The 15,210-nt window shown below is 38.7% G+C and overlaps 1 protein-coding gene across 1 annotated transcript; it reads left to right on the top strand.

Annotated features, from left to right (window-relative positions):
- Window positions 1–4,677: 4,677 nt before the first annotated feature.
- On the top strand, window positions 4,678–10,265 carry FTSH4 (FTSH protease 4). The gene is made up of 7 exons (XM_086644838.1): window positions 4,678–4,991; window positions 5,881–5,944; window positions 6,498–6,761; window positions 7,066–7,302; window positions 7,406–7,530; window positions 7,824–8,300; window positions 9,060–10,265. The coding sequence occupies exons 1-7, from the start codon at window positions 4,965–4,967 to the stop codon at window positions 9,978–9,980; spliced, it is 2,115 nt and encodes a 704-aa protein (XP_086500964.1). The 5' UTR covers window positions 4,678–4,964; the 3' UTR covers window positions 9,981–10,265.
- Window positions 10,266–15,210: the final 4,945 nt, after the last annotated feature.

Below are 15,210 nucleotides of genomic sequence, written 5' to 3'. Positions count from 1 at the left end.
ACTGTATTTTTAATGGTCGGCGCTATGGGGAAAATAGAAATTTTCGAGATACAAAATTGTAAAGGTAAATGGTAAATTTTATCATAATTTTTGGGGAAACAAAACCTCCTCTTCTTCTTAAACACCTTTGGTCACCACCATCATTTCTCTCTCCTCCCTCTCTAATCCTCCCACTCCTGAAGCCAGTAGTCGATTTGGTTCATGGGAAATCTCCCAAACCAGATCGACATTCGAGCGAAGAGAATCCTTCCTTCGTCGGAATAGTTAAAGAGACAGAGATATTGAGGATGAGAGAGGAGGGAGGAAGAGAGATGGAGAAGGGGGGAGAGGGAGTAAGCAAGAGCAAGAAGAAAGGGAGCTGACAAGAGAGGAGAGAACTAGTGGTGGTCGGAGGTGTGGTGGTTGGAGGAAAAGAGAGAAAGATCTGGAAAAAAATGTTAAAGGTCGTTGGCAATGTCAGTTTGCCGGCAACCCTTGCCGATGTGAAAAAGAAATGGTGGTGGGGGATCGGGAAAACAAAAGGAAAACGAAGGGCCTTTTTAATCAATAGATCGCTGATAGTCCTAAAAAGTTTCCTAAATAGGTCTACACCTGCAAGTGCACGGGTGTCAAGTTGTAAATTCCGGTAAGACCGGATCGATCCACAGAGACTTAGTCAAACTTCAAATTCTAACCTTAAAACTATTATGACTTGAAACATTGGTTTGATTGGTAATATGATTCAAATGAAAATAGCAAATAAACTTTAAATGATTAACTTAAAACTCAGGAAATGGGAGAGCCTAGGGTTTTTGAATCCATCCTCCTAACAATTCCAACGACGATTTACTTGGATTAATCAACGAACTTTTTGTATAACTCAGTTTCTAGTCCGTGAATGGTCTGAAAACCCGGAAGATTTTTATCGTTAAAAACAACAAAATTTATTAATAAATCATATCGATAAAATTAAATATGATGAACTTCATCTAAAACCCTAGATAGAAGAGTTGGTTACTCATGGAAATTATGATAAAAATCAGAAAATGAAGTGAGAAGTAAAGAGGGGAAAAAACAAAAAAAAAATTTCTCGTTGGAAACGATTTCCTTCTGATTTTCCCGTCTATCCGCCAAACGCACCTTAAGGGAAAACTGTTTTCTCGTCTTCTCGGAATTGAATTCTTTGTGGGAAAATAGTTTTCTCGTCTTCTCCACTATTTTTCTCTCTCTACTGTTTTTTTTCTTTCTCTTCTCACTCTTTCTATTTTATCTTCCTCACTAATAGCAACAGTAGTGTTAGAACACGAAAAACTGATGAGATCAATCCGAATGAATTGAAAATAAATGAAGAAGATTGAAACTCTGTGATTTCTCTCTCTACAGTCTCTCTCTCTCTCTCTCTTTAACTCTTTGTTCTGTTTTTCTCTCTTTGTTCTACAATCTCTCTCTCACCAAGAAAAAAAAATACAAAAATGGAAAAATAAAAAACTCAAGAAAGAAAAACGAGTGATGATAATCCTCCTCTCTCTCTGCTATTTTGTCCCTAAACCGTGATATCACAAGCTCTCTGTTTCTTCTTTGTTATATAGACCCGAAAAGATCAAGGGAGATTTTATAGGGCCCCCTCATTTTTGTTAAAAGGCCTCCCCTCAGTGATAATTTAGCAAGTAAAATGGTTCATGGAGAGGCCTTTTAACAAAATTGGGGAGGCCTTATAAAACTTCCCAAAGATCAATTCAAATCTCGCCCAAAACCAACTCGCCGAATCTCTCTCTATCCCTTCCTTCTTCTGTTTCGATTTTGAGAAGATAAGGGAGGGAACTCACGAAACTGCTGGGTGGATAAATGCTGATTATTCAGTGCTTCGCGGCTGGATGAAAAAATGAAGCAACGCCCACCTGTTTGCTGATCCGCTCGTGCGTCGTTTAAGATCCGTCGGATGGGATATGGAGTATTAGTTTTCTGCATACACCGAATCATCCACCAGTCACAGTCCCTAAATTATCCCGCGTGCCCCAAGTGAATACCGTTCAAGTACAGATTGCTCCGGGTTCACCATTCAATCTGCGCCACGTGTCTCCTTTCTAATATTTGGTCAACTTTCTTTGACCAAATCTTTGACCTAGTCCATCTTGCTGGTCCGGACTCCTATTTGACTTCTGTTTTCGCATACGGACTCGTCATGGGCTCTCCTTTCATCCGAGTATCAAAATTTCCCAAATCTGCAAATGACCAAACTGCCCCTCATGTGTGTCTTTCTCCCGATCTTAACTATTTTTCTCACCGAACTCCATAAAAGACACCTGAGAAAGAAAATCAAACAAGTTATCAGAGGGTCGGGCTCGTTTAGATCTTGGCCGGGGTCAACCTAGCTTCATTAAATGAAGCCACAATTTTACAGGCCATCCTAAGAGGCCTTATTGTCCTTCTTATCTATTATTACTTTATTTTAATGTCGCGATTATATAGATAAATCTAAGATCTAACTGATTGCACTAAGATTCGAACTCAAGACTGATGATATATAAAATGGTCAATCGTTGACTGTCGTCAAGAAAGATCAGAAGTCCAACGGATCTACCTGTCTCAAGACAACAGCTAGGCAACTGATTCCGAAGAGGTCTGTCACCTAAGCCCAGAATAGGGAGGTCGACAAGATCCTCTAAGGAGCTCCATCCTTGTTCCACTTAAAACACAACTAGGTCTGCCTCGGGATTCTCAAGAAGTATAGGGGGTTCATGTAAGCAAGACCGATGGCTTACGCCTTGAACATGGGAAGGCAGAAGCGCGCTGACTTAATCCCGAATCTTCCTAAAGCTCTTAGTCGGCTACGATCCTAAGTGTGTGATTAACTTGAGCTTCAAGAGTCTCAAAGGAGGAAATATCTCCAAGAAGATGTGTCAACTCGGCAAAATATCTATGAAGGATCCTTGAACAGAGGAACTTCTAATTATCCTAGATACGAGATAAACTCAAAAGGAAACCATAACTACAAAATAGTAGTTTCAATACAACGCGTGAATCTCAACCGCCTCAATCTCACCGTCTATCACAGTCGGTCCAAAACAACTTATAAAAGGGCACCACATCGCCTTCACCAAAGTAAGCTCATTACGTCCCCCAATGATCAATCAATAAAAGCTCATCACATCGCCTTCACTAAAGTAAGTTCATTCATCCAGACATAATATCATTCAACCAAACAGGCGATTCACCATCAAAGTCTCTTTTCTTACTGATAATCGAGATAGTCATTTTTTGACACCAGCAAATACCTCGTGAACTTAAGAATGACAAACCAATTGGTGCACCCGCGGGTGTGGGGCCTACCAATGACTTGGTCCAAGTCGGATATGTAAGGTGTCGTTTGGCAACCAGAAGTAGAAGTACTTTTGCTTGTAGTAGAAGTTCTTTTGCTTTAAAAAAGTAAAAAAATTTAAAAGTATAATTGGCAAAAATGTTACTTATAAGTAAAAAAGTCAAAAAGTTAGTTTGGTAACTCAATTTACTTTTGATAATTTTTTTTTTCTTTCTCATAGAGATACTTGATTTTAATTTGGATTTATTCAAGATTTCCACGATTAGTCTTGTATACAAAGTAGTGGTGATATTGGTAGTAGTGGTGGTGCTAAAAGGTATGGTTATGGGTTGTGGTGGTGGTTGAGGTTTGATGGTGGTGGTGGTAGAGAGGTTTGATGGTGGCGGTGGTAGAAAGGTATAATGGTGGCATCGGTGGTGGTGGAGGTATGATGGTGGCGATGGTGGTGGAAGTACGGTGGTGGTTGGGATACGGTGGTGGCAGTGGATAAGGTATGTGAATGATAGTGACGGAGTTATGGTGGTGGTGGAGGTATGATAGTGACGACGGTGGTGGAAGTATGGTGGTGGTGAAAGTACGGTGGTGGTAACGGTTGAAATACGTTGGTGGTGGTGGATAAGGTATGTGAGTGATAGTGATGGTGGAGGTATGATAGTGGCGATGGTGGTGGAAGTATGGTGGTGGTGGAAGTACGGTGGAAGTATGATAGTGGCGATGGTGGTGGAAGTATGGTGGTGGTGGAAGTACGGTGGTGGTAACGGTGAAAATTCGTTGGTGGTGGTGGTGGATAAGGTATGTGAGTGATAGTGACGGAGTTATGGTGGTGGTGGTATGGTGATGGTGGTAAAGGTGGTGGATAAGATATGTAGGTGGTATTGATGGAGGTACCGTGGTGGTGGTGAAGGTATGGTGGTGGTGGCGGTGGCGGTGAAGGTACAGTGGTGGTGGTGGTAGAGCTACGAGGTGGTTGTTGTCGAGGTGTGGTGGTGTATAGTGGTGGTGGTACGAAGGTGGTGGTTAAGGTGTGGTGGTGCTAGTTGAGGTAAGGTGGTGGTGTGGGTAGAATGGTATGGTAGAAGTTTAGTTGTGGTAGTGGAGCTGAGATAGACAAAAAAAATTCGTCAAGTAAAATTCATGCATGTCTCAAAAAAAAATTACTTTACTTTGAAGTCAAAAGCTAAAAATTTTAACTTTTAGAAAAAGTCAAATTTTAACTTAAATGAAGTCGATAATTTTTGCGTACCAAACTAACTTTTTGACCTTTCTACTTAAATAAGCAAAAAAATAACTTATTTTAGTGTTGCCAAACGACACCTAAGGGCTTGGGGTTTGTAAATATAGTAGTGTCTATATAACTTCCTTAAAGGGCCCGGGCCACCAAATGATTTAAGGTGGGCATCTACGCACCGTGTGTATATTAGGATCGTCAAATAAAAACCACTCCCTCGAGTTCTCAATAAAAATATAAAAAAAAGAAAATTTAGAGATCGATTGATATTTACGAGTTTTTCCTGCTAAATTTCTTCTCTCTTTCTTCTAAAACAACCGATTCTTGATTTTCTCTCTCTACTTTTTTCTTCATTTTGATCTTATCTTTTGATTACATAACCCAGGCTACCCATCAAACCCTTATAGAGAGTGAACAAGAAGAAAGAGAGAAAAGGGGATGGCTTGGAGGCGTCTTCTCACACAGGTTAGTTTCTATGTTTGTAATTTCTAGATCCATGGGTTTTCATTTTTTCACTTGTTTAGAGATTTTGTCACGGGGAAATCTAGAAGCCTTTTTTTTCCGATTTGCCCTTGTTCATGTTTTGTTATGCGTTTCAGGAAAAAAACCCTAATCCTGTAGTTGTTCATGAATTTATTTGAGAACCTTGAAAATAATTTGTCTATTGGGATTTGGTATTCTGAATGAGTGGTGGGTTTTGTTTGAATCGTTTGAAAGATTTAGGATTGGGTTTCGATTGGATTTAAAAATGACCTTGTACATGAACAAAATTGTTGAATGAAGATGTTAACTCTTATCTGTGATTCTATTTTAATTTTATAGAGGAGCAAAGATGCAATTTTTCGGGTAGATGATAACCTTTTCAGTTGTTTTAGATAGGGTTCTCTTACCTTCCAAGTTCCCTTTGTACTTCCTAGAATCTTTCATGGAGTGCTAGAATTTGAAGAGATATTATAAATTAAACAGACATATTATTGGGTTCCCCATCAAAGTAAACCATGCCCTCTTAAAACTCATTTCGTTTCGTCTTTTTGGGGCAGCTAAATGTATGGATTATTAGGCCTCTACCTAGTACACTATTTTTTCAATCTCTTCCTTGGTTACTGCATGGATGAGTGGGTAGCACATTAGGTTTTATCACGAAGTCCTCATCATCTTTTATTGCCTAGGAACCATTCCTTATAAAAGAATTTTTTTTTGAAGTATCACATTTTTATCAAGTGTATCCTTCCTAATGTGTCTTTCTTGTCCACTTTCTTGCTTCAATTTGTAAGCCGTTTTAAGCTTCTCTCCGCTAGCTGTGGTTTTTCCTCTTGGTTTAGTGCAACAATTTATTGTGCTTGCTCTATAACAGGTGTCAAGACAGCAACTGCAGTTGCAACCAATATCAGTGAAGAAGCTTGTTCAGGTTGGTCAAGGTATGTAAATATGAATGCCAAGTTACTCATTATTTAATGTCACAAATAATCGTTTCTCTCTGTCTTAAACTTTTTCCTCATAGTTTTGACAATATAAAGACTTTGTAGGCTTCAACACATTGCAATGTTCGTGTACAAGTACTTTTAAAAAAATTAGGGTGAAGGACATGTGCTTTCTCCCGATAGTTGTTATCAAGTTAATCTATATGGAGGGGCAGAAATTTATGGATCAAGAACGACATTTGTTTTTTTTGCTGAACAATAGGATTCTTTTAAGTAGTTTTTCCTTTGAACTATCCACAATTTTTCCAGCAGCACACTTTCCGCAACTTAAGTATGCATAAGATATCATGTTAATGTTGTTCTCCAACATATTTTTGGACAATTCCTTCGCTCGTTGAGTCGTTGTTATGATGCAACATATAGCATTTTCTTTTAAGTATAAATGGGTGATAAGCTTTGTCTTTGTTTCAATCCAAACTAAAAAATGTACTAGAAAGTATTTTTCAATCACAAACTTCTTGTAAACATGTGTTTCTTTTTTCTTTTGCAGCAAATAGGCTTCTATATCTTCAAGAAAGGTTTCAGTCAAGTTATGTTGGCAACTTTGCTCGCAGAGTACGTGATTCGGAGGGTGTGAGTGATGCTACATTGCTTAAAGAGCTCTATCGCCGAAATGATCCAGAAGGGGTGATAAGACTATTTGAAAGTTCGCCTTCACTTCATTCTAGCCAGTCAGCACTTGCTGAATATGTCAAAGCTTTAGTCAAAGTTGATAGGCTGGATGAAAGCGAACTGCTCAAGACATTGCAGAAAGGTATTTGCAGGACCATAAACGTTTATTGCATACTGTTCATACGGAAATATCTTTCAACCTTTTTTTGTATTTGTAGATTGCATTTGAGATTAAGTTCTTCAGGCATGCCCTTCAAATCTCACATGCGTAACTTGGGGTACTTTTGGAAATTAATTTAGATCTCAAAAAGGTTCTTAATGACTTTAATATGAGAAAATTGTAAAATTAGTTAGTCATATGGTTATATCGTACCTTTGTAGAAGTGATTGAAGTCCCATATTGTACCTTAGAACTTGTTCCGATCTTAAATAGTAGTTGCTTTCAGGAATGTCCACCATGCCAAGGGAAGAAGAAAGTATAGGTGGTCTTTCAGCTTTGAAGAATGTGGGGAAGTCCACGAAAGACGGTGTCCTTGGAACTGCAAGTGCTCCTATCCATATGGTGACTGCAGAAGGTGGGCAATTCAAAGAGCAGTTATGGCGCACTTTCAGGTCCATTGCTTTGGCCTTTCTCCTCATTTCAGGTGTTGGAGCACTCATCGAGGATAGAGGAATAAGCAAAGGTACCTTACGAGTTACGACTTCCGATGCTTCGTCTAGAATATGATAGTTTGTATCAGTTGTATGCTGACGAATAAGAAATTTCTTCTTAAAATATTCTAACAGGTCTCGGACTAAACGAAGAGGTACAGCCTAGCATGGAGTCTAACACGAAATTTAGTGACGTCAAGGGGGTGGATGAGGCCAAGTTCGAGTTGGAAGAAATTGTTCATTATCTTAGAGATCCCAAGGTAAATACAAATTCAAAGTACATTGTTTAGCAAGCATTTTTCTGAATTCTAAACTTATGTAAGGTTCTGTATTTTTGTTTTAAATATGACGACCGAGTTTAAGTTATCTTATTCTGAGTCAGTAGTCTGACTTGTTTTGCTCAGGTGTATAATGGTCATTTCATGGTATTTTAGACAATGGGCTCTTAATTGGAAATAAAGAAAGGAATACCACACGGGGATGTTTCCTTCGTTAAAAAAGTTTCTTATCCTGCAAACTGCTTCTGCTTACTTATTCAATTCTTATTTTGTAGCGCTTTACTCGTCTAGGTGGTAAGCTCCCAAAAGGTGTTTTGCTTGTGGGTCCACCTGGTACAGGGAAAACTATGTTAGCAAGAGCCATTGCTGGAGAAGCAGGAGTTCCTTTCTTCTCATGTAGTGGTAGTGAGTTTGAGGAAATGTTTGTTGGTGTGGGAGCAAGAAGAGTAAGGGATCTTTTTGCAGCTGCCAAGAAGAGATCTCCATGTATAATCTTTATCGATGAGATAGATGCAATTGGAGGAAGCCGTAACCCAAAAGATCAGCAGTACATGAAAATGACTTTGAATCAGTTGCTCGTTGAGCTGGATGGGTTTAAACAGAATGATGGGATTATTGTCATTGCTGCAACTAACTTTCCAGAATCCTTGGATAAAGCACTTGTAAGACCTGGGCGCTTTGACCGGAATATTGTTGTCCCTAATCCAGATGTCGAAGGACGGAGGCAAATAATGGAAGTCCACATGACAAAGGTAATTAATAATTTTATTTGGAAGATTAGCAGTATCCTTTAGTAAGATCCCAGGAATATTTCATCTGAGAAAAGATTATAACCATCACTGACATTCAAGAGGCAAAGCCTAGCACTGAAAGAGTCAAAGATTTCGAGGGCTCTGTCCTTGTGCAAAAAGGTTGTTGTCCAAACTGAATCTAAGCGTTTGCGGCAGATTTCACTCGGGAGCAGACATGTGTTTCTGTCTGAGTATCTCAGCCGGAGTTTTCACACACTCGCACATTCGCACACTCACACACTCGCACACTCGCACACTCACACACTCACTCACATTCACACACACACTCACACTCATGCACTACATAATATATGTAAAATGTTTTTGTTATATATAGGCTCAGCTCGGGCTAACGACTTACCCTCGAAGGGTTACATGGGTGTGCATCGGCTGACCCCAACTACTTTTGAATTAAGTCATTCTGTATCACATTGGATTTGTATAAATAGGAAGCAAATTTTTTTTTTTGAGTACCTGTTGTCGTAAATTTAACCGGGTATGAAGAGATGGTTAACATTACCAATTTACCGTTCGAATATCTACTGCAAAATTTCATGCTTCAATTTTGTCATGTAATGAGTCGTGAATGAGGTTCTAACCACATCCATAATAGTTACTCATTCGAGTCATCAAAGCTCTGTGATTTACCCTCCCCTTCTCCATCTGTACTAGATCCAGAAAATAGCTGTCTTTGTTAACTGTTGATATACCATTTCGCAGATTCTCAAAGGTGATGATGTTGATCTAATGATCATTGCCAGAGGAACACCTGGATTCTCAGGTGCTGACCTTGCAAACTTGGTTAACATTGCTGCTCTCAAGGCCGCCATGGATGGTGCTAAAGCAGTGACTATGAGTGATCTAGAGTATGCCAAGGATAAGATCATGATGGGAAGTGAAAGAAAATCAGCTGTAATATCAGACGAATCACGAAAACTAACAGCTTTCCATGAAGGTGGTCATGCTCTAGTAGCCATTCATACTGATGGAGCTCATCCAGTTCATAAAGCGACTATAGTTCCTCGAGGAATGTCTCTTGGAATGGTAGCCCAATTGCCTGATAAAGACGAAACTAGTGTTTCTCGAAAGCAAATGCTTGCTAGGTTAGATGTTTGCATGGGTGGACGAGTGGCAGAGGAGCTGATATTCGGAGAAAATGAAGTCACCTCCGGAGCATCTTCAGATCTCCAACAAGCAACATCTCTAGCAAGAGCAATGGTCACAAAATATGGAATGAGCAAAGAAGTCGGACTAGTTGCTCACAACTACGACGATAATGGAAAAAGCATGAGCACAGAAACCAGACTTCTTATTGAGAAAGAGGTAAGAGAATTCTTGGATAGGGCATATAATAACGCGAAAACTATTCTGACTACCCACCGGAAAGAGCTTCACGTACTAGCTAATGCGCTACTCGAGAAAGAGACACTTACTGGGACTCAAATCAAAGCTTTACTTGCCCAAGCTAATAATCTGCATCAAAACCACCAGCAACAATCTGTCAAGACGCCGAGTACATCTCAATCTGCATCAGTCCCTCCCTCCCCACCAAATGCAGCAGCAACAGCTGCAGCAGCAGCAGCGGCCGCGGCAGCAGCAGCTGCTGCGAAGGCGAAAGGAGTAGCTCCTGTTGGATCTTAGCGCGTTCAAACATGGGTAAGAGATTTGATATTCTCCATCTGTTATAATTATCAGAATCAATGTGCATATAGTTACTCCAACCTATAAGGTTCTTAATTATCTTTGACGATAGATGGAAAAGTAAGGCCTTTAAACTATTATCGCCTGCTTCTCCGATTTGAGGTTATGTTCATGTTGTTACGATTTCATAAATTTGAAAGTGAATTCTGAATGTAGAAAGTTAAGGCAGTAACATTATATTTGGTTTAGGAGTTTCATTAAGATTAATCAGAACATTTTCACAAATTCATTTCATTTTGATTCTACTCGGAACGATATATAAGAGTTCATATTGGGTCCATTTTAGCTAGACAGTCTAATTAGGAGTTCAATGTCTAAACTAACTAGAATGACTATAGTCCTAACTTTGGACTAGTTAGATGCAGACTATAAAAGAGAAACAAACACTAGTTGGGTTCCGTTTCGATAAAAAATTCTGTTGAAGATCATTGATCGTCCTTTGTACCAATTGATCGCTTTTGTGTCATACTTAAACTCTTCATGTGATGAATGATAGATGGTATATCAATCAAAAAGTGATTCCTTGACTGAGATTTCAAGAAGATGAATACTCCATTGTGAATGTTATGAACTCTAGGTTAGAGACTCCAGAAATGTTTATACTTGTCAGGATTGAAGCTATGGGGAATGACAGATTGAGGATAATTATGATGCTTAAGAAGTTGAAATCCAACCTAATCTCTATTTTGTATGGGCAAATGACATCCTATGTAGAAAAGGCCCCGTTTTTGTTTTTCACGATAGAATGTAGAAAATACTATTAGAGGGAAAAGAGGAAACAAAAATGACCTGAAATATGCACGCCGATCTCTCTAGTCTCTCTTACGTCGGTAGTTGGCTCCATTGGAGCCAACATAAACAACGACAAGTATCTTAATAGGTTAATTGATTTTTTTTTTTGTGTTGAAACAGTAGTTAATTGTTCTATCATTCTTATTTAATGTTTATATCCTAAAGCCTCCATTCATTTTTTTTTTTTGGAAGCCAAGGGAACCATTTCCATTAATAAGTGATAAAATCACATTGTTTACATGGATGATACATCTTTTATTTCTCTCCTCTGAAAACTTCATGAGAGTTACATACCTTTAAATGCAAAGTGCCTCATGAAGAGAAAGAAATAGGATTAGACACTGACTCAAAACAAAAGACCCTAAAGGCCGACAAAAGATCTTAAAGATCGTGAATGAAAAGACCCTAAAGGTCGACAAAATACTACAGTAAAATAAATACAAGAACCACCGCCTTCTTGCCGAAAAACCGTCGACGTCACCGGAAAACCGCCGCCGACACCGGAAAATTGCCGCTACCGCCAGAAAACCACTTCCGTCACCGGAAAATCGTCGCCATCACACCACCATAGAATTCACATTACCACCACACCACGTCATGGTTGACCACCACTTTTGATTTCTACTTCTCCCAATTTCGTTCTGTTTCTGAGAATTTGATTTTATATTTCATATCCCAGACAAAGAGAAAACTCACGAGTTTGAAAATCCAATAATGAATACGATTTCTCAGTCTCTTTCTCTAGATCTCTTCTCCAAGCAGAAGATTCTCACTACTAGAAGATTGTAACAGTTGATGCTTCATCCATGGATAATTCTCGTCCTAAAACTCTTCATCCATGATAGCTTGAATCTTGTTGGGGTTTTGATCAAAACTTCCAGAGATTATAATCTAGGGTTTTTACTGTCTATGTAACCCCAATTAAGAGAGATCCAAGATTCATTTGCAAGCAAAGAAGAAACAAACTTCATTAACCTAGTATGCAAAAGAAAGTGCAGGACGAATATGTAGTTACTCACGGACTATCTACAAGAAACTATATAAAGAAAAACTTACGAACTACTAAAGGTAAGAGGGATCCGGCAAATCACAGATCTGAGAAAAACGGTTAGAGAGAGATTTTAGAGAGAGAGAAAGAGATGTAACGGGGTCCCTCCTCCATTCATTTTCTAAATACTCAAAAAGATTCAAAAATTTGAAAAGATGAAGGCTGTCCTAAAGACACTTGGGTGAATGGCTTTTATCGGGTAATCCCTATTTGCACCTGGACCATTTTGGATTTTTTTTTTTTTTTGAGTAACCCATACTTTCATTCATAAGTGAACAACACGAAGATACATGGTATAATTGTTATATCTCTCCTCAACTTCATGAGAGTTACATAAGAAAAGTTTGTAGAACTTTCGAATATAAAGTGCCTCATGAAGGGACAGAAATTGACTTGATGCTGACTCAAACAAAAGACCCTAAAGATCGTGAATGAAAAGACCCTCAAGGTCGACAAAAGATTACAGTAAAACTGATAAAAGAACGACCGCCTTGTTGCCTGAAAACCGTCGCTGTCACCGGAAAACCGTCACTGTCACCGGAAAACCGCCGCCGTCAACGGAAAACCACCGCTGCCGCCAAGAAACCGCCTCCGTCATCGGAGAATCGTAGCCATCACACCACCACAGAAATCACGTCACCACCACCCCACCGTCACGAAGCACCATCCGATTTTGCCGTAAAAATCAATCGCTTTACTACCACCACCATCAATAAAACACCACAGAAATTACCCACAACCTCCTTTCCCACCACCACACCCCACCATCATTAAACACCACCACAGAAATAACCAAATCCCTCTTCTCCACCGCCACCCACAACCAGCATTTAAAACACCACCGCCATAAGCACAACCCACTTTCCTCCATAAACACCATTAACTCCACCACCATGAACATCACCACCATCATCCCAGACCACCACCAAATCTAATCCTAAAACCGCCACTAACCACCCCTCCACAACTAGATCCGATCGTTATCCCACCACTGAACCCGCCACCACCACCATTCACCACTACCCTCTTCCTCACCACCACACCATCACCATAACAGCAACACTGAACACCACCACAACCAGATCGTTTCATACTCAAATCTCACCACCACAAAACCATATGAACAATAAAAGAGAGAGAAAGAGGAAAAATAGAGGAGACCCTCGCCAGATCTGGCGAGGGTTGATCAAAACAGAGACTGAAAGAAGAAAAAGAACCACTTATCTAGGCGGCACCACCACAATCGCTCCTCCACAGAGCCACTGGTCTAGCACCACTTTCGACCAAGTGTACTAAGTCAATTTTTAAAGGCACTCCAAAAAAAGAAAAAATCATTTTGCGAAAGAGCAGTCATAAGTACCGAGTGATGAGTTCCTATTAAGATGTCCTTTTTTTTGAGTTTGGAGGTGTTGATCAACTTTGATTTACTTTATCATCCAAAAAGTAACGGTGTCAATTAACAACTAACGTTAGTTAACTCTCCCGTTAGTCAAAACAAGTGAGATGCTCTAAATACTAGTTTTATTTAACTTTTGATATCTCAAACACAAGTTTTTCAAATTCAAGTGTTACTAACGCTATTGTTGCAATTTAAAAAAAATATACTCAAGTCAACACTTGGTTGCTCAAGTGGTTGATAGTGTTGACGTAAATTCCAAAATCCTGGCGGTTCCAAGTTCGATTGCTATACGAGGTAGAATCGTTATTGAATTTTGGTTATTAGGCTATGTTGTTGGGCTTTAGGCCACTTTAATTATTGGTTTAACTTAGGCGGTTATCGTGTTTATCACATTTTGATGATGTGATGACTAACGTAGATTGTAGTTGGTTAAAAAAAACATATATATTCAAATAAAAAATTAAAATCTATTTACATTCATTAATCATATTCACATAAACCTCCTCTAAGAATTGCTTAGGACCTCCAGGATTTTGGAGCTTATGTCATCACTATCAAACGCTTGGGAAACCAAGGGTTGATTTGAGTATATCATTTTCTTTTAAATTGCAGCATTAGTGTTAGGGACACTGTTTGGGGCATCAAAAGTAAAACAAAACTAATGTATGGGGCATCTCGCTTTTTTCGACTAACGGAATAGTTAAATAAAGTTAATTGTTATTTGATGATGTAATTTGTTTGATAATAAAGTTAGTTAAAATTGGTCCACACTCCAAATTCAAAAAAAAAAGAACATCTTCATGTCCCTAACTCATCACTCGGCACTTATGTCTGCCCCTTTCACAAAGGAACTCAAAAGGAGAATAGGGCGCGTCTGTCAGTAGGTGAAGTGGATTTCCTCTTCCTCGGAGGGCCTTGCTCTATCCAGAGGTAACACCAACCCTTTACCTGTTACAGGTTTCATCTTGTGGTGGTTGTAGGTGTCCTTGGCAAAATCTGTTTTTCTTTGAACTTAAACAACCAATTCGTCCTATATGACAATGTCTTTTACTTCAACTTCTTCAAGGCCCTTCAATTTGTGAAATGATTGGATCTAACAACATTAGGGCAACCACCACATATAGGGACTTTGTGGTTCAAAACTTCCCCATCACTTTCTAACTGGGAAGACTTTATAATTAACCACGTGTTGTTAATTTCTGTTTGATTTGATTTGTATTCTCATCCAAAATGGACTATTTGTTGGAATTTCTAAGTGCCCAATTTATCATGTTTCCAGGAAAGAAGAACAAGACACTATTTTAATGAGGGGGGAAGCAAGTGACTGATAATGAATCGATCAAATTCAAAATTGTAGTTTCTTTTAGAACTTTCTTTTGTCTTCTAACTTCAAAGCAAAATTAAGGCTAATTATCAAACTTCTTGGAACTTTCCTTCTCAACATCTTGAGTGATTTTCTTGTTTTCTTTTGGCGGCCAAGAATTGTGACATAGTTGGGTAAAGAATTTTGGATTAATGTGGTAACTAAATGAATTAATTATTGTTATAGGATGATTAGCTTTGTTGATGTTTTTGTTAATTCTAGTATATTTCTTTCTTTGTATCTTCGTTGTTCTTTCGTTTTGTCTCACATGTTTAATATTGTTCAAGAAGTAAATGATTTAGGATATATTTAAATTAAAAAAATCTCGCTGTGTCATTTTGAGCTTTCTCTATGAAGAAATAAGTAGTATTATATTTTTATCGAAAAGGTAATTGTTTTGGATCGCTGAGTAAATTAAAATTTTGTACCAAATAGAAGCAAAGGTAATTTCCTCGACCTTTGTCTTCTACTAATGAAAGAAAGTTTTCCAAAATTTTGAGTTCAGTACAATTTCTTTTATACATTATTCTTGAATTTCCCTACTAAATAACAAAAGTAATTTATTTTC

The sequence above is a fragment of the Eschscholzia californica genome, unplaced genomic scaffold (genome assembly GCF_041429995.1).
Source record: "Eschscholzia californica isolate CP2 unplaced genomic scaffold, dmEscCali1.0.p SCAF_5, whole genome shotgun sequence".
NCBI classification, from domain to species: Eukaryota; Viridiplantae; Streptophyta; class Magnoliopsida; order Ranunculales; family Papaveraceae; genus Eschscholzia; species Eschscholzia californica.
Note: the sequence above shows the minus strand (reverse complement) of the source record. Positions and strands in the feature narration are given on the sequence as shown.